This window comes from Anomaloglossus baeobatrachus, chromosome 1, assembly GCF_048569485.1.
Source record: "Anomaloglossus baeobatrachus isolate aAnoBae1 chromosome 1, aAnoBae1.hap1, whole genome shotgun sequence".
Taxonomy (NCBI): Eukaryota; Metazoa; Chordata; class Amphibia; order Anura; family Aromobatidae; genus Anomaloglossus; species Anomaloglossus baeobatrachus.
The window spans coordinates 252,176,870-252,202,881 of NC_134353.1; the positions used below are offsets into that span (position 1 = coordinate 252,176,870).

General features: G+C 46.0%; 2 protein-coding genes and 1 long non-coding RNA gene across 5 annotated transcripts in view; 2 read left to right on the top strand and 1 right to left on the bottom strand.

Annotated features, from left to right (window-relative positions):
• Nucleotides 1-26,012, top strand: part of ANXA5 (annexin A5) — a 445,678-nt gene that overhangs the window by 60,557 nt on the left and 359,109 nt on the right. The gene's annotated exons all lie outside the window — the stretch shown is intronic.
• The window catches only part of BBS7 (Bardet-Biedl syndrome 7), a 144,229-nt gene that overhangs the window by 40,217 nt on the left and 78,000 nt on the right, over nucleotides 1-26,012 (top strand). For both annotated transcript variants that reach the window (XM_075349109.1, XM_075349118.1), the window contains exons 2-3: nucleotides 8,668-8,827; nucleotides 16,183-16,248. In XM_075349109.1, the coding sequence (XP_075205224.1) occupies nucleotides 8,792-8,827; nucleotides 16,183-16,248 (102 nt within the window). In that variant the 5' untranslated portion in view covers nucleotides 8,668-8,791. The remainder of the gene's footprint in view (nucleotides 1-8,667; nucleotides 8,828-16,182; nucleotides 16,249-26,012) is intronic.
• On the bottom strand, nucleotides 108-913 carry LOC142291620 (uncharacterized). 2 transcript variants are annotated; one of them, XR_012750518.1, is made up of 4 exons: nucleotides 630-913; nucleotides 495-552; nucleotides 332-418; nucleotides 108-233 (listed from the first exon to the last, which is right to left on the bottom strand). It is a non-coding gene; the product is annotated as an uncharacterized LOC142291620 (long non-coding RNA). The 2 variants fall into 2 exon arrangements; XR_012750517.1 differs by having other exon boundaries at nucleotides 108-418.

Below are 26,012 nucleotides of genomic sequence, written 5' to 3' on the forward strand. Positions count from 1 at the left end.
CTATAAACAAATAATACCAGGATCAGTGATGCTTATGTTTAAAAGAATATCAACTATACAGGGTACATCTGTCATAAACAAAGTTACAGCAATGTTATACTGGGCTTGCAACCAAAAGAAGCGGGCAAGTACTACCTGAATTGTTATGCGGCAAACAAATGGAAGTTTTTAGAAAAAGAGGATTAATTCCTTCACTGGAGGGTCCCACCACGTTATGAGATCACATGAATATACTACAAATAAATGATACCAGAATAGAAAATAATCATACATAGGGGAATAACACCAGTATAAGGCACATCCAGTATATGACTTATCCCATCTGTATTACCTTCATAAAGTCTGAGAACCTATCATATAGGTACTGATGCCATGAGCAGGAAAAATGACTTGTCCCAATGGGGCTCTATATGGGACCCTGCAAAAAGTGAATAATCAGTCACCTTGTACCAAGTGCACAGATTGAATAAATCCACATGGGTAGGCTGACATACCTGGTATATAGTGGTGATAATGTGAGGTCACATACTAGGAAAATACTATGGAGGTAATCTAGTGAAAAACGTAAAGAAAGATAATATATGGTGATCTGCTTAAACGATCGGCAGGGACAAAATGGATACACGTACCTCTCAATGGTGATTCAGGGTGAAGGCCCCAGGGGGAAGTGCGTCCTGTTGAAACGGTGGTGTTATTTATATCCCGTGCCGTTGGGCGTGCACCGTCTGCCTTCCTGGACGGTGGAACGCAGTGTGGGGTTGGTGAAGCGCACGCCGCGCATGCGCAGTACCACTGCATGGACTGCGCAGGCGCGGGGAGCGCGACACCCTCATGATGACGTGAAGTACTGTGATTGGATGTCAAGGATCTGGGGGCGTATGCGAACCGAATGAGTGAGACCATACTAACAACTGGGCTGTGAATTGCACGTAGTACAAGCGCCGTGCATAGTTATTTGTACGACGCATGAGCCAGGCACAGAACACAAGCCAGTGTGTAAAGATAGTGATAATATACAGTGAGATCCAAGGTCAGTACAGTGAATTAGTTAGCATGCCAGGTGAAAAAACTTGTTTCAGGAGCGTGGCTAATTGCTGATGAGTGGTCACGTCAGTGCAAGGTGATGAGGGGGTCAGGTAGAAGAAAGTGCCTAAAAACAAAAGGAAAATTAGTTAGAACAATATGAAAGCAAGGGTAACCCCACTAGTCCTTATACTGGAGTTGTACAATCGCATATATGGAGGAAATGCAATAACATTGTGAAAAACACAAAAAAACCTTTATGAGACATGCAAATGGACCCCAAAGCATCATAGATATTAGACCCTTTTAATGCATCCGTAGAACCATAGAGATAAAATAGGCCATATGGGCAAGCTACCCTTCCATGGGAGATATTATAAACACATGTCATGCTCCCTATTAAGGCCTCTGGGTTCCAGTGTGTTCAGGGTGAAAATCCAATAGGATTCCCTTTCTTTAAGAGTGCGTATTCGATTGCCACCCCGTCGGGAAAGAGGGACATGTTCCAATACTTGATACTTTAACTGGGCAATTGTATGACCGTGTGTAATAAAATGATATGGGATGGGTAGTAAAACTTGCTTGCATCTTATTGTCGACTTATGTTTACTAATGCGGTCCCGGATATGCTGGGTGGTCTCCCCAACATATCCGAGACCGCAGGGGCATTTGATCAGGTAAACAACAAATGAAGAGTCACAAGTAAAAAACCCATGAATGGGAAAAACACGGCCCGACAAAGGGTGGGTGAAGGTGTCCCCCTTAGTAAGATTATTACACTGCACACAGTGATGACATGGGAAATTCCCCTTTCTTGGAGTGCCCAAGAAAGTCTGCCTCTGGATAATCTTATTGGAACCAATATCCGCTCTGACTAGATGATCACGAAGGTTACGGGGTCTCTTATTACAAAACAGAGGGAGTGAATTAAATTCACTCACTTCCGGATAGGCCCTGCTCAGGAGTGGCCAATGTCTACAGATGATACTCCTAATCAGGGGAGAAAAAGGGTGATATGTGTTAACACAAGGAACCCGTGGAGTATTGCTATCAATTGTAGATCTTTGGGAAGATCTCTTGTTGGCAATCTCAATTGGATATCCCCTTTGGAGGAATTTCTTGCTCATTTCCGAGCCTCTGATTTCGCGTTGTATGGGATCAGACACAATGCGTTCAATACGTTTGTGTTGGGAGATGGGAAGTCCTTGTTTTGTATGACGGGGATGGCAGCTTGTGTAATGTAAGAGGCTATTACGGTCCGTAGGTTTGACATACAAATCAGTGCTCAAGGTACCAGCTGATAATATGACCATAGTATCCAAAAAATTAATTTTATGTGGATCGGAATGAATGGTGAAAGAAAGATCTTGTCTAAAGGAGTTTAAGTCAATGAAGAATTGAGATAGTGACACAGAATCGCCCCGCCAAATCATAAAAATGTCATCAATGTATCTTTTCCACGTGACAGAGTGTTCCAACCAAAGGGGATGGTTATAAATGTGGGTCTCCTCGAAATGTGCCATGTATATATTAGCATACGGGGGTGCTAAATTCGAACCCATCGCGGTCCCCCGTTTCTGCAAATAAAATTGATCTTGGAATAAGAAGAAATTGTTTTCCAAAACAAGTCGGAGAAGATCCAGACAGAACCCATTCTGTAGTGAAGAATGGGAACTGTGCTCAGTCAGGAACCAATCAACAGCCTGTATACCCTCATGGTGTTGGATGCTGGTATACAGACTGTTGACATCAAAAGATACAAGAATGCACCCCGAAGGTAATGTGTCTACAAGTTGTAAGTGCGACAAGAAATCGGAAGTATCCTTGAGATAAGATCTAATCTTAGTTATTAGCGGAGTGAGAATTCGCTCCACTGTAATAGCCAATGGAGATAGGATAGATTCCGTGGAAGCTACAATGGGGCGTCCAGGTGGCTGATTCAAGTTTTTGTGAACCTTCGGTAGTGTATAAAACACAGGTGTTACAGGGTGTACCTTAATGAGATATTCGGCCAATTTCTGATCAATGGTGTTGTTGGAGAGATAAAGATCGATAGTCTGTTTAATCAATCCCTGTATCCGAGATGTAGGATCTCGTTGGATGGGAAGATAAGTGTTAACGTCACTCAATTGGCCCAATATCTCACCAACATAGTATGTTTTATCTAACACTACAATGGCCCCACCCTTATCCGCTGGTTTGATAACAATCCTAGGATTGTTCTTTAAATCCTGGACCGCCCGACTCTCTTCTATAGTAAGATTATGCCTTATTCTATATTGACCCTCATCAACAGATTTAAGCGTTTGATTAATATCTCGGGATACCAAGGAGACAAAAGTTTCAATAGGGTGGTATGTTTTGGGAGGATTAAAAGAGCTCGGAATCCTCAATTCCAACTGTTTTAATCGAAACATATCGTCAGATCCAGTGGAAGTCGTGTCAGTAGGTGTGTCCCTGTTGGTACTAAAGTGGGCTTTTAATCTAAGGGTCCTAAAAAACCTCCTCATCTCCTGATCCAACACAAATGAATTAAGTGGTGGAGTAGGGCAAAAGGATAACCCCTTTTGTAATACACGTGTTTCAGTCACAGACAAATTATAGGATGAGATATTATACACTAAGTTAGTACCTGAGAACGTGTCTGCACATGGTATGTTGGTACGGTTCCTGTTGCCCCTCTTACTGCGCCTCGTTTTCCTCTTTGGTTTGTGCGCTGGACCAAAAAACGAGACTGGCGGGAGGTGTATTGTTCTGTATCAGATCCTGAAGACGAGGAGTAACGATTATAAAAGGCTGGCCGCCTGGGATTATCCTCCGTGAATTGCCAACGATAGACACGATTCTTAGAATAATCTTCTTGGTCTCTTATAAATTTAGAACGTTTCCGTTCTTGTAGGGTCCTCCTGAATTCGGCTATATTCTCCTTGGTTTTAGAGTGAATTCTATCCCACTCGGTACTGGGGATGGTGTTTTGGAGCTGCTGTTCAATAGAGCTGATATTCTGTCCCAAATCCTCAATTTCTTTTTGTAGGAATTCAATTGTGAGAATAATTATGTCCATCGAACACTTATTAATAATACTTTCAAATTTTGTACAATAATCTGGTTTGTCGGCAAAAAGAGTAGGTTTCAATGACACACGCAGTCCTCTGGGAATACGCTGTACTCGGTGGTACTCGGCCAATGTGGCACAATGTAATTCTAATGCCGTATGCCTACGTAGTTCTTTTTCGTAGTCTCTAGAACGTACCTCTTCACTAGGTACAGATAGAAATGTGTTAGGTATAGTCACTTTGGACAAGATGCTGTTGACCTCATCCGTATTATAGGAAAAAGTGGTAAAGGACATCTGGACTGATAGGTGAAGACACTGGAGCTCAGATAAAAAAACGTCAAATAGAAAATGAGTATGTCTGGCTCACTGTGTATATGGTAGGTGCACAGAAAAATAAAGTAGTCAATTCAATCAAAATAGCTCTGGCACACTAGAAATTGATAACACGGAAAATTCTTCAAAAGTTGGATATTCTTTATTAGTGCGAAAGGACAAATGATAAATCATCCAACGTTTCGACCATTTAGGTCTTTGTCAAGGATAATGTTATCTATGACAACAAAAATAAAGATTTTTTAGTTACAAAAAAGAAAACAACTTAATACATGATATCACATCATAAATGTCAAACAAATATATCGCTTCCACATTGTGCAATCGGTCAATTGACCTTACAATGTCGCACATAATATCAGGAACAAGTTTCATGTAATATTTTAATCACATAACATACACCTATCTGAAGGACAAAATCCAGAGGAGATGTATATGACAATAATCATGAGGAGAAAATATATATATATAAGTCAAACAGACAGATACCCACCTATATGAGTATCGGAATAATGTGCTTTCAATTGTATATGGTCATCACCAAAATGAATGAAGTTATGACAATCTAGTCCTGTATCATAGAGAAAGCACATATGAATATCATATCACAAATTACATGAACATGCGTGTGAGAGAAAGCAACTTCTTTCTATATTCTCTGCTTGTGCGCTGCTATAGTATAAGCACAACTTAATATCTGTACCTTATGCACTTTGTCAGTAAAAGTAAGAAGGTAGCGGAGATCTACTCCAAAACTGGAGGCAGTAAATGACTGAGTCTAGATATAAAATTAATATGAGAACAAGTATCAACAACACATACGGATTCTAGCAAGATGGACAATAAATAGGAACAAGATCCTCACCACTGTTAGTCAGAGAATGCTTTTCAGAAGTTTTAAAAGGAAGTGACGCAATTCCCTTGCTGTGGGGTTCTGGATTGCCTCAGGATCCCTCAAAACTATAGAACAATGCCAAAGGAATAAAGGACATATACATAAATGATATATATGAGATGTTGGATATATCCTATCAATATCAATATTACCCTGAGTAATTTGGCATTGTTCTATAGTTTTGAGGGATCCTGAGGCAATCCAGAACCCCACAGCAAGGGAATTGCGTCACTTCCTTTTAAAACTTCTGAAAAGCATTCTCTGACTAACAGTGGTGAGGATCTTGTTCCTATTTATTGTCCATCTTGCTAGAATCCGTATGTGTTGTTGATACTTGTTCTCATATTAATTTTATATCTAGACTCAGTCATTTACTGCCTCCAGTTTTGGAGTAGATCTCCGCTACCTTCTTACTTTTACTGACAAAGTGCATAAGGTACAGATATTAAGTTGTGCTTATACTATAGCAGCGCACAAGCAGAGAATATAGAAAGAAGTTGCTTTCTCTCACACGCATGTTCATGTAATTTGTGATATGATATTCATATGTGCTTTCTCTATGATACAGGACTAGATTGTCATAACTTCATTCATTTTGGTGATGACCATATACAATTGAAAGCACATTATTCCGATACTCATATAGGTGGGTATCTGTCTGTTTGACTTATATATATATATTTTCTCCTCATGATTATTGTCATATACATCTCCTCTGGATTTTGTCCTTCAGATAGGTGTATGTTATGTGATTAAAATATTACATGAAACTTGTTCCTGATATTATGTGCGACATTGTAAGGTCAATTGACCGATTGCACAATGTGGAAGCGATATATTTGTTTGACATTTATGATGTGATATCATGTATTAAGTTGTTTTCTTTTTTGTAACTAAAAAATCTTTATTTTTGTTGTCATAGATAACATTATCCTTGACAAAGACCTAAATGGTCGAAACGTTGGATGATTTATCATTTGTCCTTTCGCACTAATAAAGAATATCCAACTTTTGAAGAATTTTCCGTGTTATCAATTTCTAGTGTGCCAGAGCTATTTTGATTGAATTGACTACTTTATTTTTCTGTGCACCTACCATATACACAGTGAGCCAGACATACTCATTTTCTATTTCATGTTAACAACCTTGTCTTTCAAATATTTTGTACAAGCCGCTCTTTCTATGTCGTATACAGCCTGAAGATGTTTTCCTGAGATATCAAATCTACTTGGTGGTTTGTAGCCTGGTCTAATTCCTTCGATCATTTGTACAAACAATGGGTGCTCAACTAGTCGGAAAGAAGAATTGGTTGCAAATATGAATTTAGCAATTAATTCATCAAAATGTTCTTTCTGGCTCGTCGTAGTCTTTAAGATGAATTTTTCTACAGTTTGTTGCACGCATAGTTTTTTTTTGGGCTGCTTTGTTGAAGTTGTACCCAGATATTGATTGTCACGTGCAGCACAAGCCATATTTGACCCTGAAAGCACAGAAATTAAAAATATAAATCGACTGCGTATTTGAAGAAATATAACGAAAATATTGAAACAAACTTTTTGAACAATGTAATGGTCCTCGTCCTATAAGGGCTGTCTCAAAAGTTATGCTACTCAAGTTTTCCAGTGAGGTTGCTGTAATACTGGTAACTAATATCAGAGCCTCAGAAACTGAAAAAAATTATGTCACAAAAGTTTTAAAAATGTTTTTTTTTAAAATGGTCAATTTGGCAGACTTCAAAAGTGAATTGCAGCCTACAATAAAAAAAAAAATAAGCGTATACACAGTTTATTTTTACTTAAAGGACATGTGCACCTTTATTTTTTAAGGTGCAGCCAGTCACAATGTGCACATGTCCTCCCCCCGCAGCTCTCTTACCTCCGATGTCAGCGCTGCGGGGATCCGTGGCTTCGTTCTGCCCGTCTGCGAGCGCCTCCATTCATTTCAATGGAGCGTGCGGCCCGCTGACGTCACACCGCTGGATCACTGCGAGTAGGCCGCAACCGGAGGACGGGAGGCGGACGGTCAAAACGAAGCCACGGATCTCAGCGCTGCGGGGATCGGAGGTAAGAGCGCTGCGGGGGGGGGGGGGGACATGTGCACCTTAAAAAAATAAAGGTGCACATGTCCTTTAGCGTTAATTTTCTGTGAAATATTGCCTTAACATAAATTTAAATTCTATACTCCAGAACTACCAGTGCTAGAAATTTTTCTTTTCATAGACTTTAACCATCCCAGTAAAATGTCTGTTAAAAAAATAGGTTGTAAATTAATTGCCAGACTTACCACTAGTACTAGGCTCCTGGTGCATAAGAAGCTGTGGGGGTTCATTGACATTAGTTGTATCACTATCAACATCTTCATTTCCCTTCTGGTTGCAGTTTTCATAATGTGATTTCAAACGGCAAACAAGTCCTTGGATATCCTTTTGACAGTATTTGCACTTTGCTCTTGCACCTTTCTTTCCAAGATCTGCTGCTGGCATCTTAACAAAATGAACCCAAATAGGGTCTCTCTTACGACCTGTTGCCATGGCTCACACAGATCACTTATGAAGTTTGATTGTTACTACAGCCTGAGCCAAGCACTGCTGATGTTACTACAGCCTGAGCCAAGTACTGCTGACTATCCAACAAGTTTGGGCATGTCAACTGAATGCAGGGAAAAAGAAACTAAACCAAAACTGAAACCAAGCTAGAAGTGTGGAATTAAAGGGGCAGTATGAACAAAATGTGGAAGCTATTAATAGTTTATACAATTAAGACATGCTGCTTTTAAACACCTACCTATTGCCATATAGTAAAACAAAAAAGATTTTTACTTACTTTGGGGTCCCCCCCTCACCCTGGCGTTAGATCGTTGCCCCTAGTTTCGTCCGTGTAACTATGGGCGCACATGCACACTGCTCTCACTTCTCATTTTAATCGTGATTTATATTAAAAAAAACCTTTTGATTTAAATCAGTGATTTAAATCATGATTAAAATCATGATTTAAATCGATCCGATTTAAATAGAAAAAAATCTTTTGATTTAAATCGTGATTTAAATCATGATTTAAATCGGCGTGATTTAAATCAATCCACCCTGCTACTGGGTGACCATTTTAGGATATTATTCACTGTTCATTTTTCATGCTCCCTTTTTTCCCCCTCCCTCAACTTTTCTTCCTGTAAAAACCTTTTAACAATTTTCAATAATAAAAATTATTGTTTTAATATGAGTTTCAGTATTCTTTTTGTAGGTTATATATGGTAATGTATACTGGAACCACTAATATGGTATTCTGTTTACTGAGATATGTCACATTATACATAGCTCTGTTGTGTTCTTCTCTAACTGTTGCTTTTAATGTATTTTCAGCTATGCCATTATACAGTGAAACAGAAAACCTCCTGGTGAGGAGCTGACGGAGGCCTCACCTCTGGACTCGCTATTTATGGGCGATTTCTTGTAAGACGCTACGAGACAGCTGGCCGTCATCAACATGGAGCTACAGTTAAACCGTGTGGATTACTTGCAGGTAGGGCACAGAATCCCTGTTGTCAAGGACAAGTGTTGTGAAGCTGGGGGTTTACAATAATCTGTACTAAAGTCTGCAGATGGGCAAGAAAAGAGTAACCCATTGAGGCCAGGAAATGCAATGTTTCAAAGGGCTTCTATGGTCCCGGAAGAAAAGTTTGCAGTCACTCTATGTGACTTCAGACTGTGCGATCATTCCCCTGTGGACCACAAGCAAGAGGACAGTTACAAATCCATATAAATATGATTTGCATAAATATGGGCACATGCCAAATATTATCAATAGAAAAGTATTGAGAGAAGCCAGGTAATATTAGTTTATGTGTGACCTCAAGGAGGCACATTGTATACGTGACCGCCCATTCATTGGAGATCATATAGTGCATGTCGCACACTGTCTTGATTTGGCAGTCACATACAGTGACTGCAGATTTTTTATTTAAAGGGAATCTGTCACCAGGTTTTTGCAACCTAATCGGAGAGCAGCATATTGTAGGGGCAGAGATTCTGAATCCAGCGATGTGTCACTTACTGGGCTGCTTAGTGTAGTTTTGATACAATCACTGTTTAATCAGCTGTAGAATATCTATTAGAGGACTACTTGGTGTGCTGCCAGGTAGTCCAGCATATTCAGGAGCTCTGTATAACTGCTAGATCTGCAGCAGAGAAAACATTATTTATTTATTTATTTATTTATTTTTTTAAATGACAGCAAACAGTTAAGTAAGTGACACATCGCTGGAATCAGGGTCTGAAATCTCCCTCCCCTTATACCAAGAGCTATAGCTACAGTATATTTTGCTGCCGACAAAGCCATGTTTGGGTTTGATATTTTGTGGGACTTGTACTTTTGAATGACACCATCCACTTTATCATAGAGTGTACTGGAAAATAGGAAACAATTTCCAAGTAAAGTGAAATTGCAAAAAGGATGCAAAAGGTGATTTAAATTTTTATACTTTTTTACATTTTTAAATGAATAGGGTTGTTACCTGTGTGAGACATGTAGATCAGGAAAGCAGACAGTCAGTTATTACATGCCTCACACAGGTAATGCCCCCTTTCACATAAAATAAGCTCTGGAGGAAGAATCTTAGGGAGATCTCTGTCCCACCCATAGATATTAACATCTAATTTACATATTAAGAAAAACGTGGATTTCTCTGGCATAAGACATTGAATTGCAGATACAAAGGTATAAGGTTCTGTTCACACTAGAAAAAGGATTTTTCTCAAGAAATTTCTTGAGTCTGAAAGATAAGTGCACCAAAAACCACATTCGGTTTTACCGCAGTTTTGTGCGGTTTTGATGCGTTTTATTCCGCAGGTTGGTCCCTGCGTTTTTTTACCATTCTCTATGGCAAAAAATGCAGGTACCTGCAGAAAAGTAGTGACATGCTCATTCTTTTTCTCAAGAAATTCTGCAGAAAGAATGTTCTTGTGAAAAAAAACTGCAGTGTGCGCACAGCTATTTCTCTATCGTTTCATTGGGGGACACAGGACCATGGGTTATGCTGCTGTCACTAGGAGGCTGACACTAAGTAAACAGAAAAAGTTAGCTACTCCCCAGCAGTATAACCCCTGAGCCGGAGGCGGGCTCAATCAGTTTTTTGCTTAGTGTCGTAGGAGGCTGATGTGGGCCGACTGGGCCCCCTTCAGCCACTTGATTTTTTGCGTATATTTTTTTCATTTTTTCTCTCGGCGACGCTCGTCGCTCTCATCTGTTGGAATTCTTTTTTTTCTGCAGGTATCGTTCTCTCTACTCAGCTCTCGCAGCCCGTGTGGGTACCACTCCCCTGGGTCGCAGAAGCTTGACTCGTCGGGCCCTCTCCCCCGTCCAATTCCACGGTACCACTCCCGGGTTGGCATGTGGGGCTATTCCTTCCGGGGCACCCCCTATTCACCCTGCGGTATCACCCCAAAGGGTGCAAGGGGCATACAGCAGGGACTGGACCTCGCAGCGCGTCTGGATGATGATCGGGCCCGCAGCGCTTATTCACTACAGGGGGCTCCCTGCCCCCACCGGCGTCCACCTCCCTGCCTGCCTGCCTGCCTGCCTCATTCTTCTTCTGCGGCCCGCAGCCAGCCCTCCGGTGTGCGGAGCACGCAGACACAAGTGCAGAGCTCCACGCCTGCACACTGCCAGATGCGGCGCCGCCGACCAGGTAGGACACTCCCCCTACCTTCTCCCGGGCGGCTTCAAGATATAGGCCCCGGTCCGGGCCTACTCACAGTCACCGAGCACCTCGGCCGGTGCCCGGACATTGCTGCGCGCTGCCGCTCCCGCAGGTAGGACCGTCGGTCGCTACTTTTCCCTGCGCCGGCTGTTGCAAAATTTAGGCCCCAGTCCGGGCCTACTCACCGGGCGCCACCAGCCACGTCCCCATCCGGCTCTGGAGTCCTCTCTACACCCGCAGTGCTCGGCCGGTTCCAGCTGCCGCGCCGCCGCTCCCGCGGGTAGAACCGCGGTCTCTAGATCACACGCGCCGGCTGCCTCAAAAATTTAGGCCCCGGCTTCGGCCCTGTCTCCGGCGTCACAGGCCCGCCCCCGCCGCATCGCTATTGGCCGCCGGCCGATCCGTCTCCGCCCTCCACTCAGCCCCAGGCATCACAGTGGGGGCGGTGGATGCTTTTTCCCGCTCTCCTGGGCCCGCCTCCAGCCTCCCCAGCGTTCATCAAAAAAAAAAAGGGGATTATGTCAAACTCCTGGTATGCGGTTTGCTGACGCTGCAGCAGCTCGTATATCAGGGGAAAATAGACCCAAGTCTTCCATGTTTATTAAATACAGTGGGGTTTTTTTTTACTCAGGGCTGGCGTTTTTGTACAAAACGGCGCCATTCCCTCGGGGAGACGAGTTCCGTACCAGGGATTTTTTGCCTAGGCTAGAAGCGGACCCGGCAGGTCTCGCTTTTCGTGGCCCCCCAGTTTTTCCACCTTATTCCCCAGGTCCAGACTGCCCCTCCTCCGGTAGTCTTCCGACCTCCCGGGTGATGGCCCAGGCTTTCCACCTCCGCTGGACTCCGAGCAGGACCTGGATGTTTTGGCGCAGGACGAATAGCATGATCGAAACGGTGAGTCAGGCCGTAAGGCTACGGACAGCCCCTCTTCTCTCTGTGCACCCAGGTCTCCTTTAGGGCGTTTGGAGCAGTCCCTTGATGCGCTCGGGGGACATCCAGAGTTCGCCGAGTTACCGCGTGTTCACAGACATCCACCAGACATGACGTTTACCAGCGGTAAGCCATGTCATTGTCATTATTCCCTTCTCCAAAGGGGTTTTCGGAGAGTATGACCATGCTACACTGGAGTCGTTGACCACAGACATCTACCAGACACGGCGTTTACCAGCGGTAAGTCGTGTATTTTGGTCATTATCATTCCCCCGTAGGGCTCTGGAGAGAGGGGGCAGTTACCTTGCAGAGAGGAAGAGGGCAGGCCCCTGCGGTTTCATTGGAATACAGTTCGCCGTGTGACTGCGTTATCACGGATAATCCCAGGCCTCGATTTTTACCGGTGGTAAGTCCTTTTATTGTCATTACCCCTTCTAGAAAGGGGGCTCCAAATGGAAGGGGCACCCCACCCTGTAGTCGACCCGCCTGTGTTCCTCCGGTTTTTCTCGTCCCGAACGTGGCGTCCCTCGGAGAATCAGCGAACTCCATACGCAGCGGACCAAGTTCCACCTAGGCTGTCCCAGGACTGGTTATCATCTTCAGTGAGTACCCTCTCTTCACATACCTGGGGCCTGCCTGCCGCTCGGCCTGAGCCTCTACCATCAGGGTGTCCACCCGTCGAGGCCTCTGACTCGGGATCAGGTACGCAGATCGGCATCTAGGAGGCCACTGACTTCCCTTCGGACCTTAGGGAACGCCCCTCTGAAGATAGGCGAGTTCAGTGGCCCCCCTTGGCTACGTCAGGGTAGAGTACTTCTCTCCCCTAGACTACGTAAGGGAAGGGTTCATCCCTTTCCCTGCATCGCTCCAGAGGCATCAGGATCGTCCCCTCACACTAGGTTCCAGCCGTTCACGCCGCTCTCGTCAGGAAGCCTCTATTCCTCCAACAGCCCCTCCGCCTTGCGTGGCAGTGGACCGTTCCAGTTTTTTGTAGGAGCGCTGACAGGGATCTCTGTCCCTGCGCACCCTACTCTACAGGGCTGCTAGGTTCTCTACGCCCAAGTACGGCCGGGAGGTCCAGGGTTCTCCCTTCAAGGTTCCTTGCTTGAGGTTAGACCGTCATTTTCACTTTCCGCTACTAGAGTAGCTGAGATACCGGAACGAGTCCTCCCAGACCCCGGCTCGGTCCATCATCCCTTAGGCACGGTTTTTTCGAGCCCGTTCAGGAGGAAGTACTCCTCACGCAGGAATAGTTTCCTTCCTGGCACAGAGTTCCGCGTACCCTTGCCACCCGCTCCCGTTTTGGCTATGCGAGCCCTCGGCAGTTTGTGCAGGTGATAGCGGCGGTGCACGTACCAGATTTCAACCCTTCTCTCCAGTGGACCACACTGAAGATCGGAGACAAGGAGGGTTCCGTCTTCACGGTTGATCCGCCAATTTTCTCATAGCGGACCAGTCTTCGAAATCGTCCCTTAAGAAGCTTCCCTTCCCTCCGCTGGAGGATATTCTCAACCGTCACCAGTCTCCCGTGCTGGGGTATGCTACCCCCACTTTTTCCTCGGCACGGTCCCGAGGGTCAGCCCTAGAGCGTTGTTTCCCCTTCAACATTCCGGAAGCCAGAGCCATCCGGTTAGCACGGCTACAATTCTTCTCTGGGTCGGGCCTTGCCCAGTCAGGTTCCAGTCAGACCATGCCACAGCGGTGACATGCATCATCCACCAGGTAGACCCAGAGAATGTCATGGCAAAGGAAGAGGCCAAGAAGATTTTGCCCTGGGACGGGTCCATTAACTCGCTATCTCGGTCAGTCCATCCCTGGCATGGACGTTTTGGACGGCCGATTTTTTCGGTAGGAAAGACCTCCCTTAGGGAAAGTGCTCCTCAACAGGGAAGTCACCAGTCAGTTCACGGACGAGGGAAGACCTCCAGTCGTGGACTTATTGTTCTCCCGTTCCAACTTTCAAGTCAATAGTGCTTCGAGTGTACCACCTGCTCTGGTCTAGGTGCGACTCCCTCGACCGGTCGTGTAGCCTGTTCAGGTTCTCCTGCATCTTCCCGCAGCTTCCCATGGTCTCGAGGGTTCTCAGGATGGACCAAGGCAACGATGCCTCTGGAGTGACCCAGGCGAGCATACTTCGCAGAGCCTACTCAACTCCTCACGGAGGCCCCGGGGCTCCTTCCCGACCGCCAAGTTATCTGTGTCGGGGCCCCTCTCCTCTACCAGGACTCAAAGGCCCCAAGTTCGACGGCCTCACCAGTGGGTCCCGGGTACTGCCTCAGTCAGGCTGTTGACAAGAGGATTACAGACAACGTTGAGGGCCGGGAATCAAGTTTCCTCCAGGATTTATTTCCACTAGGAAAGAGCTCCCCCGGTGGGTGAGGACCACGTCTTCCCTCTTTTTTGCTGGCATTCTTCCAGTCAGATCCGAATGCGACCCTCTCGCGCGTCCCTGTATGGGCCAGTAGTTGGCCCGTTTCGCTTCGGTTTTTTTCGGAGTCTTTTCACTTCCGTCATCCAATCAGAGCCTTCGCTCTGAGAAGCGTCCATCTGGCTCGGCTGTTTCATCGTTTCACCAAAAACGTGGATTCTTTTTCCAGTGAGGGGTTCGTTCAAGGTACCCCCTTTTTTCCCGGCTCCACCTGTTTTTGTTAGGTGGGCGCCTCGTGGCCATCTCGTTGTTACAGACAGCATCAGGGCGGACAGCCCTCTTGTCGTTCTTCTCCCCTTTTTGTTTTCCAGCGCCTCCAGCAGGACAGGGGGAGGCTCCGGCCAGAACTCTTCGTTTCTGTCCAAGGCAGCTCGCTGTTTCCTTCCAGAAGAGGTGTTTAGTATTCAGTTTTCGGTTCTAGTCTCCTCTCTCAGCGGGGAAGGGGCCTAGTTCGTTCCAGAACTGGTACGAGCCTTCAGTCTTACATGTCTGCAGGACACCCTTTTCGGTTACACCGACAACCAGTCCACCCTTCCACCCGGTCCCAATAGGCCCATGCCGGCGCCAGGGGCCTGATTTTTTCACATGGATCCATTACTCCATGTGTGAAGACTATCGCATGAAGGGCGGACTTCCGCCGCGGTCTACCGAGCAAGGGATACCCCTTGGGCGATTGGACTACAGATGCCGACCGTCCAGGTTCCCTGGGCCGCCACCCGATCTAGTCGGCATACCTTTACTAGTTTCTACCAGGCTCACACCCAAGCTTCGGCGACGGCCAGCCTTGGAGTAAGGTTTGCGGGTGGCAGTGACACACCTGTAACAACGTAGGTGCTTGTAAGTCTGGCGCAAGCCCGACGGGGAAGCGGTTACCTTCCTATCTCCGGTGATGGTTTTTCTTCCCACCCAGGGACTGCTTTTGGACGTCCCATGGTCCTGTGTCCCCCAATGAAACGATAGAGAAAGAAGGATTTTTGTGTACTCACCGTAAAATCTCTTTCTCTGAGTCTTCATTGGGGGACACAGCACCCACCCTGCTTGTGTTATTTGTTATATATATTTCCTGTCGGTTACCTCAGTGGCTATTTCCCCAGGCCACTGGTCACACGACTACTATTCATAGTTTTTATCTGTATTATCCAGAATGGTTTGATTCTCCTCCTACTGCTTGTGCACTAAACTGATTGAGCCCGCCTCCGGCTCAGGGGTTATACTGCTGGGGAGGAGCTAACTTTTTCTGTTTACTTAGTGTCAGCCTCCTAGTGACAGCAGCATAACCCATGGTCCTGTGTCCCCCAATGAAGACTCAGAGAAAGAGATTTTACGGTGAGTACACAAAAATCCTTCTTTTTTTTCCATAGGTTTTGTTGGGGAATGTCTGCAGGAAGGTTACAACCATTTTCTCAAGAAATTTCTGCAGTAAAAAAGTAAAAAAAACGTGGGTAAAAACGCAGTGTGCGCACAGGGCATACATTTTATTCAGCTTTCTAGAACGCATGCCCATATAGGTGCCTTAGCAGGGTCAGTCCTACTGTCAGATTCCCTTTAAATACTGCTGTCAGCAAATGACTAGCATTTGAGAGGTTAACAGCACTCCAGTTGCTGTTATTAGAAGCAGATGCCAGCTATGTAATCTAGCCAGCACATCCCCTGTGTGGAGCAGGATCAGCTTCTCTGCTCTCCAGACTTTCTGACATGAAACATGACTAATGTATCCATCATGAGATGTTAAGGGGTGAAATTTGGAAGCTAAATGTGCATGGTTTGTATTCCACATTAATCAGAGAATTCATGAACATGTCCACATCTATCTATATTTAGGTGGGGGTCACCGCTCAGAAAACAATGAGATTGCTGCCAGCATCTGGACGAAGAGCAACTCAGAAGGTATTGTACTGTTCAATCACAAATGGGTTTTCTCTCTCTAGGTTTATTATGATAGGCCCTATACAATCGCACAACGTGTTACATAACAATATTCTGTATTTAGAAGGGTTGGCAGCTACAATTTTTTTTTTTATAGTACAAACAGGGTCATTAAAACAATAAGGAATGGATGCTTGTCTACCAGACCATGGCACTCCTCCATATTGTTACCAATATCCTTCCCTCTGATCTCAATTTCTATTCCAACAAGGAATGAGACTTACGGACCTCAGCGAACCAGTGGCAAGTGATCAGCTGCAGCCTAAACATGCAGTCCGAGCTGGAATAAGCAATCACTTTTCTGTCTCGTGCACTTTGAAGGTTGCAGCTAATCAGTAGTCACATCACATGGATGAGTGTCCATTCTTTTGACATTTTTATATTCCCATGGGTTCATTTTAAATATAAAAACTGTAGACAGAATAAGCAAGAGAGTATAATATTCAAGAAAATGTAACCTCATTAAAAGAGCAGTGTTCAAATGGACGTATTACAAATAAGACAAATCTAAGAATTCAAATTAAGTTCCCAATAGATCAGTCCAAATAAAAAGGTTGGATGTCACCCATTTGTAATACTGAAGATGGGTCAATCCAGCGGCCGGAGAGGGGGGTGCTGAAAATTGAAAATGAGGAATATCAACCTAAAGTCCCCTGTTGTGCCCCTTGCAATGACTCCTGAGGCCCTAACAAGGGAAGTGCCCAACTGTAAATCCTACGAGGGGCTGTTGACAAGTCTTTGGTTTTGTGATCTTTTTTTTGTTTCTATGGTAATGATTGTTGCATCACATGAAAACCTTATGTGTCTAATATATATTTTCAAAATTTTGTGTTTGTTGCTTCTACGCGCACTGGAAAACAAAATGGCGGAGTCTAATGCAATATTCACAGCAACTGAGAGCAGAGGAGTGATAAAATTCTTGTTTCTGCAAGGAAAGTCTGCAAAGGATATTCATGGTGATATGTTGCAGACATTGGGGGATCAATGCTCTTCATATTCCACAGTTAAGAACTGGGTTGCCAAATTTAAAATGGGCCACTTCTGCACCAATGATAAGGAACATCCTGGATGACCAAGAGTGGTTGTTGTTCCAGAGATTGCCGATGCTGTGTACAACGTCATACTGCAGAAGCAACGAATTTCAGCTAAAGCAATAGCAGACATCCTGGGGATTTCCCGTGAACGTGTTTGTGTCATTATCCATGAACATTTGGACACGAGGAAGCTATCTGACAAGTGGGTCACCAAATGTTTGACAACAGATCAGAGAAACATGCGAGTGAAAACTTCCCGATCCATTTGTTAGCGTTTCCGGACTGATAAGAACTTCCTGGATTGACTGGTCACTATGGATGAGACCTGAATTTATTTGTGTGACTCTGAAAACAAGGAGCAGTCAAAAGAGTGGAGGCACAGTGGTTTTCCTTGTCCAAAGAAGTTCAGGGTGCAAAAAATCAGCCACTAATGTGATGGCGTCTGTGTTCTGAAATAAGGAGGGCGTGCTGCTAGTGGACTACCTTCAAAAGGGTTCCACCATCAATGCAAGGTATTACACTTAACTTTTGGACCAAATGAAGGCAGCTCTGAAGGCCAAAAGGCGCGGCAAGCTGTTCAAAGGAATCTTGTTCCTGCAAGACAACGCCTCCACTCACACTGCACAAGCGACCACGGCAAAACTGGCAGAGCTGGGCTTCCAGCTGGTTGACCACCCACCTTATTCACCAGATCTAGCTCCCTCCGACTGTCATCTGTTTCCAAACCTGAAGAAACACCTTAAAGTAACCAAATTTCACACCATTTCTGATGCCATGGCTGCTACGGATGCCTGGTTTGAGGCACAACCAAAATCCTTCTTTTTTGCTAGGCTTACAGAACTTGGAATACCGATGTAAGAAGTGGAGAGTATGTGGAATAAATGTAAAGTTTCATCATCCAATCTCTTTTCTTTTTGGGTAAAGCCAAAGACTTATCAGCAGCCCCTCTTATATATAACTGCAAGAATAATTGTTTCATCCCTAGTTGCAGACTCATCAGGGAAATGTTACTTGTAAGAAGAAGGGGGATAAAATCTAAGTGTAGTAATAAGGGCCCTGCAGTTGTATTAAAACCTCAAAGGGTCGTGCAGAGTGCTGGACAGCCTATACAGATATAGGCGGAAAGGGTTACAACCATGCTGCTATATATCCAGTATATAAATGCACGATTGCTGTCACGAGGTGCAGCGTATGACGTCACTAATTGGGCATTTTTGCCTATACACTATGTGTGCTTGCGTATCCATAGCAGCACAACGAGGTGCCACGATGTATTGTACGGCCATTGGACACTTTAGATATGATGCTCCATGCATCAGTGGCAACGTGGCTCAGCACTGCGGCATATTGGACATTGAGCTGTGATGCTCTGTGCGTCCATGGCAATGTGGCTCAGCACTGCGGCATATTGGACACTGAGCTATGCCACACTATGTGTCCATGGCAACGTGGCTCGGTGCTGTGACATATCCGATATTGAGCTATAACACTATGTGTCCATGGCAACGTGGCTCGGTGCTGTGACATATCCGATATTGAGCTATAACACTGTGAGTCCATGGCAATGTGGCTCGGCGCTGCGGCATATAGGACACTGATGTGATGCTCTTGTGTCCATGAAAACGCAACTCCTGAATGTGGCCTCATGGGACAGTTATTTTTTTTTATATAGTTTTCAAAACTGTGCACTTTCTACCGCGTTGTCCTTTGTTCTTTATATACCTTGGTGAACTCATTAAAAGCGTCATTAAATGAGGGTGTATACTTGATTTATCTGAAAACACATTTTGTGCTTCACTAAGCCATGACTCAGTCTCCAAACCCACTGTATATAAAAAATGTAGAGAACAACCTTTTAACCCCTTAACCACCCGTGACGTATTACTGCATGGGATGTCGTAGGGGTTTGGAGCAGAAGCAGAGCCAGCTCCAAGCAGAAGAGATGCTACAGTGCCTTGCGAATGTTTCACCCCCTTGGCAGTTTTCGTGTTTTGCTACTTCACAACCTGAAATTTCACGGTTTTGTTGAGGATTTGCATTAGTTCATGTACAGAACGTGCCTACAACTGTGAGCATTTGGTTTTCATCTTATTGTGAAGCAAAATATAACCGGAAAAAAACAAAGCAGCAAAATGCATGATTTATGAAAATACACAACATTTATTACAAATCATAAGACAGACAAAGTGGATCCACAAAAACCTAATACTAAAAACAACCACCACCACCAGAAGGTGAATGAAAAATATGGCTACCCAATCAGCCATATGTCCATCAAAGTGCAAATACATAAGAAGACTGGATAGCTGTAACACTGTTAGCGATCTCGTTGTGTGTGACGGGGCCCTAACGAGATCGTTGATGCGTCACAGTTTCCATGACGCAGCAGCGATCTCTTTATGTGTGACATCTACCAGCGATCAGGCACCTGCTGTGAGATCACTAGTTGTTGCTGAATGGTCCGGACCATTTTCTTCAAAGGCGATGTCCTGCTGGGCAGGACACATCACTGTGTTTGACGCCTACCAACGACCTCCTAACACAGTCCCAACGCCCGCTTAGATCGTTATACTGGTCGCTGATCATTACTGCGTCGTTGGTAAGATCTGACTGTGTGACATCTCACCAGCGACCTCCCAGCGACTTACCAGCGATCCTTATTAGGTCGTATCGTTGTTGGGATCGCTGGTAAGTCGTTAAATGTGACGGGGGCTTTAGGTATACCCCTGACCAGCAGTTGCTGACTGACATAAATTATGTTTAGAGTTCGTCAAAAAAAGAGACCAAACTTCTATGTGACTATGTCAAGAGAGCAATACCTGACAAACTATGTTATAATGAATGGTGGTGGGATAAACAAAGAAAGAGGGGAGGGGAACAGGACAAGGGATTGTGTCAGTGAGGTGATGCACACACTATCGCTGGAGATATACAGTATATTTAACTCTTTAAAGTGCAAATGCAAAAATACTAAAAAGGACAAACCAGGATATGGGCTATGTCATACATATTACCAGATACTGAAACAGGGAGGAGTGTAAATAAATGTCTACAAATAATCAAGCATTACTATTCCTTGAAAAATAACCAGCAATACTTACACCTGATGATGGTGACCTACTGCGAATGACCGGAAGTGCCAGGCTTCAGATCAGCGGTGACAGCGGACACTGATATGTGCGTCACCACTGATGATGCTGCATTGAATAGCATGTTAGCATGCCCCTGTGGGTGTGCTAACATGCTAAGAGGGTAGAATGAGCGCAGGAACTAACGCCCTTGCGACTAGTCCCCGCATTCATGAACATATGATATCTGTATAATACTTTATGATCGGTTTATAATACTTCATGATATCTTTAGAATTACTTTTTCCAAAGATCTCCTTATATATGCTACACTATATATATATATATATATATATATATATATATATATATATATATATATATATATATATATATATATATATTACAGTGCCTACAAGTAGTATTCAACCCCCTGCAGATTTAGCAGGTTTACACATTCGGAATTAACTTGGCATTGTGACATTTGGACTGTAGATCAGCCTGGAAGTGTGAAATGCACTGCAGCAAAAAAGAATGTTATTTCTTTTTTTTTTTTTTTTTGTGAAAAGTTTATTCAGAGGGTCATTTATTATTCAACCCCTCAAACCACAAGAATTCAGTTTGGTTCCCCTAAAGTATTAAGAAGTATTTCAGGCACAAAGAACAATGAGCTTCACATGTTTGGATTAACTATCTCTTTTTCCAGCCTTTTTTGACTAATTAAGACCCTCCCCAAACTTGTGAACAGCACTCATACTTGGTCGACATGGGAAAGACAAAGGAGCATTCCAAGGCTATCAGAGACAAGATTGTGGAGGGTCACAAGGCTGGCAAGGGGTACAAAACCCTTTCCAAGGAGTTGGGCCTACCTGTCTCCACTGTTGGGAGCATCATCCAGAAGTGGAAGGCTTATGGAACTACTGTTAGCCTTCCAAGGCCTGGACAGCCTTTGAATGTTTCCACCCGTGCCGAGGCCAGGCTTGTCCGAAGAGTCAAGGCTAACCCAAGGACAACAAGGAAGGAGCTCCGGGAAGATCTCATGGCAGTGGGGACATTGGTTTCAGTCAATACCATAAGTAACGTACTCCACCGCAATGATCTCCGTTCCAGACGAGCCCGTAAGGTACCTTTACTTTCAAAGCGTCATGTCAAGGCTCGTCTACAGTTTGCTCATGATCACTTGGAGGACTCTGAGACAGACTGGTTCATGGTTCTCTGGTCTGATGAGACCAAGATCGAGATCTTTGGTGCCAACCACACACGTGACGTTTGGAGACTGGATGGCACTGCATACGACCCCAAGAATACCATCCCTACAGTCAAGCATGGTGGTGGCAGCATCATGCTGTGGGGCTGTTTCTCAGCCTAGGGGCCTGGCCATCTGGTCTGCATCCATGGGAAGATGGATAGCACGGCCTACCTGGAGATTTTGGCCAAAAACCTCCGCTCCTCCATCAAGGATCTTAAGATGGGTCGTCATTTCATCTTCCAACAAGACAACGACCCAAAGCACACAGCCAAGAAAACCAAGGCCTGGTTCAAGAGGGAAAAAAATCAAGGTGTTGCAGTGGCCTAGTCAGTCTCCTGACCTTAACCCAATTGAAAACTTGTGAAGAAGCTCAAGATTAAAGTCCACATGAGACACCCAAAGAACCTAGATAACTTGGAGAAGATCTGCATGGAGGAGTGGGCCAAGATAACTCCAGAGACCTGTGCCGGCCTGATCAGGTCTTATAAAAGACGATTATTAGCTGTAATTGCAAACAAGGGTTATTCCACAAAATATTAAACCTAGGGGTTGAATAATAATTGACCCACACTTTTATGTTGGAAATTTATTAAAATTTAACTGAGCAACATAACTTGTTGGTTTGTAAGATTTATGCATCTGTTAATAAATCCTGCTCTTGTTTGAAGTTTGCAGGGTCTAACTTATTTGCATCTTATCAAACCTGCTAAATCTGCAGGGGGTTGAAGACTACTTGTAGGCACTGTATATAATAATAATAATAATTTTATTCATTTATATAGCGCCATTAATTCCATAGCGCTTTACATACATTGGCATATATATATATATATATATATATATATATATATATATATATATATATATATATATATATATATATATAATATAGGGAAGGTTAGGCAGGGATTACTAATATGCACCTAGAACTGCTCATGGTTCTGGGTGCATATTGCAGCTGACAGGTTCCCTTTAAAAACGAAGAAATCTAAAAACTAAACATATGTGGCATTGCAGCGTCCTTAAGAGTTGATTTTATTAAAATCCAAAATTAATTAACCCCTGTAAAAAGTTTTTAAATACTAAAATTAGCATTTTTTTGGTTGCTGCAAAACCGCAGAAAAATGCAATAGGAAGCGATCAAAATATAGTATGTACTCCAAAAATGAAATGGTATAAATAAAAACACTACCTCACCACGCAGCAAACTCACCTTTGCACAGCTGCTTTGTAGAAAAAGCAAAACAATGTGGGTCTCTGAAAATAGCGGCACAAACCAAATTACCGCTACATTTTTTTTGTACCACTAAAATAGAAAAAAAAAAGTACACGTCTCGTATCACTGTAATCATACTGACCAGGAGAATTATATTGCTATGTTATTTTTACTGCACTATTTATGCCAGAAATATAAAAACGATTGCTTTTTTCCTACTATTTTACTGCACTTGATGTTTTTTATACATTCAAAACTACAACTTATCCTGCAAAAAACAAGCCCGCCTATGTTAATGTCAGCACAAAAATAGAAAAAAAAAGTTATGGCTACTTGAAAATGGGGAGGAAAAGAAGGAAAATGCAAAAATTAAAATTGGCTGTGTACTTTAGGGGTTAGGCCGGGGCCACACGAGGGACTACTGCGATACTCGCATGACACAGCGGGAGCCGAGTGTCACTGCGACTGAGGTCCGATCGTGCAGTCGGACCACACTTGTGGTGGACGGGGCGGCCCTGAGGAGGGGAGGGGCGGGCCAGCGCTGAGGAGGGGAGGGCCGGCGCTGCGGAGGGGAGGGAGGCATTTATCTCCCTCTCTCCTCCGTAGCCGGCTATTGCCATTCTCGCCCTGCACTTGCGGTACACCGGTGAACTGTGAGTGCAGTGCAATTTTTCTCTCACCCCATAGACTTGAATGGGTGCGAGAGAAACAAGGATCGCATTGCACCTGCAGCATACTGCGATTGTTTTCTCAGTCCGATTAGGGCTGAGAAAATAATTGCTCATGGGTGCTGGTACATAGGATAATATTGGTCCGAGTGGAATGCGATGTTTTATCGCATTCCACTTGCTCTGATTTTCATGCCGTGTGTCTTAGGTCTTAAAGACAGTCAAGGAACTTCTATATCAGTTCACATCCGCAGCACATGTATGGTGCTATAGGGCAGGGGTGGGGAACCTTTTTTCTGTCGGGGGCCATTTGGAAATTTCTACCAACCTTCGGGGGCCGCACAAAATTATCAATGTTTAAATGACCCTGCTATATTGGGTGAAGCAATTAATTAACTGGGGGCATGGGGCTGGGGGCACAGACACAACACGCAGGGCTGGGGGCACAGACACCACTGGAGGGGCTGGGGGCACAGACACCACTGGAGGGGCTGGGGGCACAGACACCACTGGAGGGGCTGGGGGCACAGACACCACTGGAGGGGCTGGGGGCACAGACACCACTGGAGGGGCTGGGGGCACAGACACCACTGGAGGGGCTGGGGGCACAGACACCACTGGAGGGGCTGGGGGCACAGACACCACTGGAGGGGCTGGGGGCACAGACACCACTGGAGGGGCTGGGGGCACAGACACCACTGGAGGGGCTGGGGGCACAGACACCACTGGAGGGGCTGGGGGCACAGACACCACTGGAGGGAGGCACAGACACCACTGGGGGGGAGGCACAGACATCACTGGGGGGGGGAGGCACAGACATCACTGGGGGGGGAGGCACAGACATCACTGGGGGGGGAGGCACAGACATCACTGGGGGGGGCTGCACACAAGACTGGCGGGGGCTGCACACAAGACTGGCGGGGGCTGCACACAAGACTGGGGGGGGGCTGCACACAAGACTGGGGGGGGCTGCACACAAGACTGGGGGGGGCTGCACACAAGACTGGGGGGGGGCTGCACACAAGACTGGGGGGGGGCTGCACACAAGACTGGGGGGGGGCTGCACACAAGACTGGGGGGGGGCTGCACACAAGACTGGGGGGGGCTGCACACAAGACTGGCGGGGGCTGCACACAAGACTGGGGGGGCTGCACACAAGACTGGGGGGCTGCACACAGGACTGGGGGGGGCTGCACACAGGACTGGGGGGCTGCACACAGGACTGGGGGGGGCTGCACACAGGACTGGGGGGGGCTGCACACAGGACTGGGGGGGGCTGCACACAGGACTGGGGGGGGCTGCACACAGGACTGGGGGGGGCTGCCCACAGGACTGGGGGGGGCTGCCCACAGGACTGGGGGGTGCACACAGGACTGGGGGGTGCACACAGGACTGGGGGGTGCACACAGGACTGGGGGGTGCGCACAGGACTCGGGGGGTGCACACAGGACTGGGGGGGTGCACACAGGACTGGGGGGGTGCACACAGGACTGGGGGGGTGCACACAGGACTGGGGGGGTGCACACAGGACTGGGGGGGTGCACACAGGACTGGGGGGGTGCACACAGGACTGGGGGGGTGCACACAGGACTGGGGGGGTGCACACAGGACTGGGGGGGTGCACACAGGACTGGGGGGGTGCACACAGGACTGGGGGGGTGCACACAGGACTGGGGGGGTGCACACAGGACTGGGGGGGTGCACACAGGACTGGGGGGGGTGCACACAGGACTGGGTGATGGGCTGCACATAGGATTGTGTGGGGGTGCACACAGGACATTGGGGGGCTGCACACAGGACTGGGGGAGGGGTGCACACAGGTTTGGGGGGATGCAAACAGGACTACTGGGTGATGGGCTGCACACAGGACTGGGGGAGGGGTGCACCCAGGACATTGGGGGGCTGCACACAGGACTGGGGGAGGGGTGCACACAGGACATTGGGGGGCACACTGCGCTGAGAGTTTCATGCAACTCTGGGGGAGAAGGTTTACAGAACTGGTGTGGGGAGGCACAAAGCATTGGGCAGGGCACATAGCAGCAGAGGGTCGGCGCTGGACTCACAGCAGCATTGCACTCACATCACCGGAGTGCAGGAGCCGGACACACTGCATCAGAAGGAGAAGGCAGGCACTGATCTCCGGAGGGCAGGGGGCGGATACACAAGGCTGGAAGCTGAGGCTGCTGTAGACCCGCCCACAATTGGCACTGGCCGACGGGAGAACACATTGCAGCACAAACAGCAATGTGTGGATTTAAAGGGCCGGCGGCAGCAATACCGCAGTGACAGCACGAGCACTGCCTCCCCCGGGAATCTGCCCGGGGGCCACATAAAAGGTCATGGCGGGCCGCATGCGGCCCGCGGGCCGGAGGTTCCCCACCCCTGCTATAGGGGCTGTTCTCCTTGTCTAATGCTCTCCAACCTTTCACAGCAGTGCAGAGAATGACCACCGACTCGTTTCTGGGCTTCCTTCTATGACGGTTGTTCTTA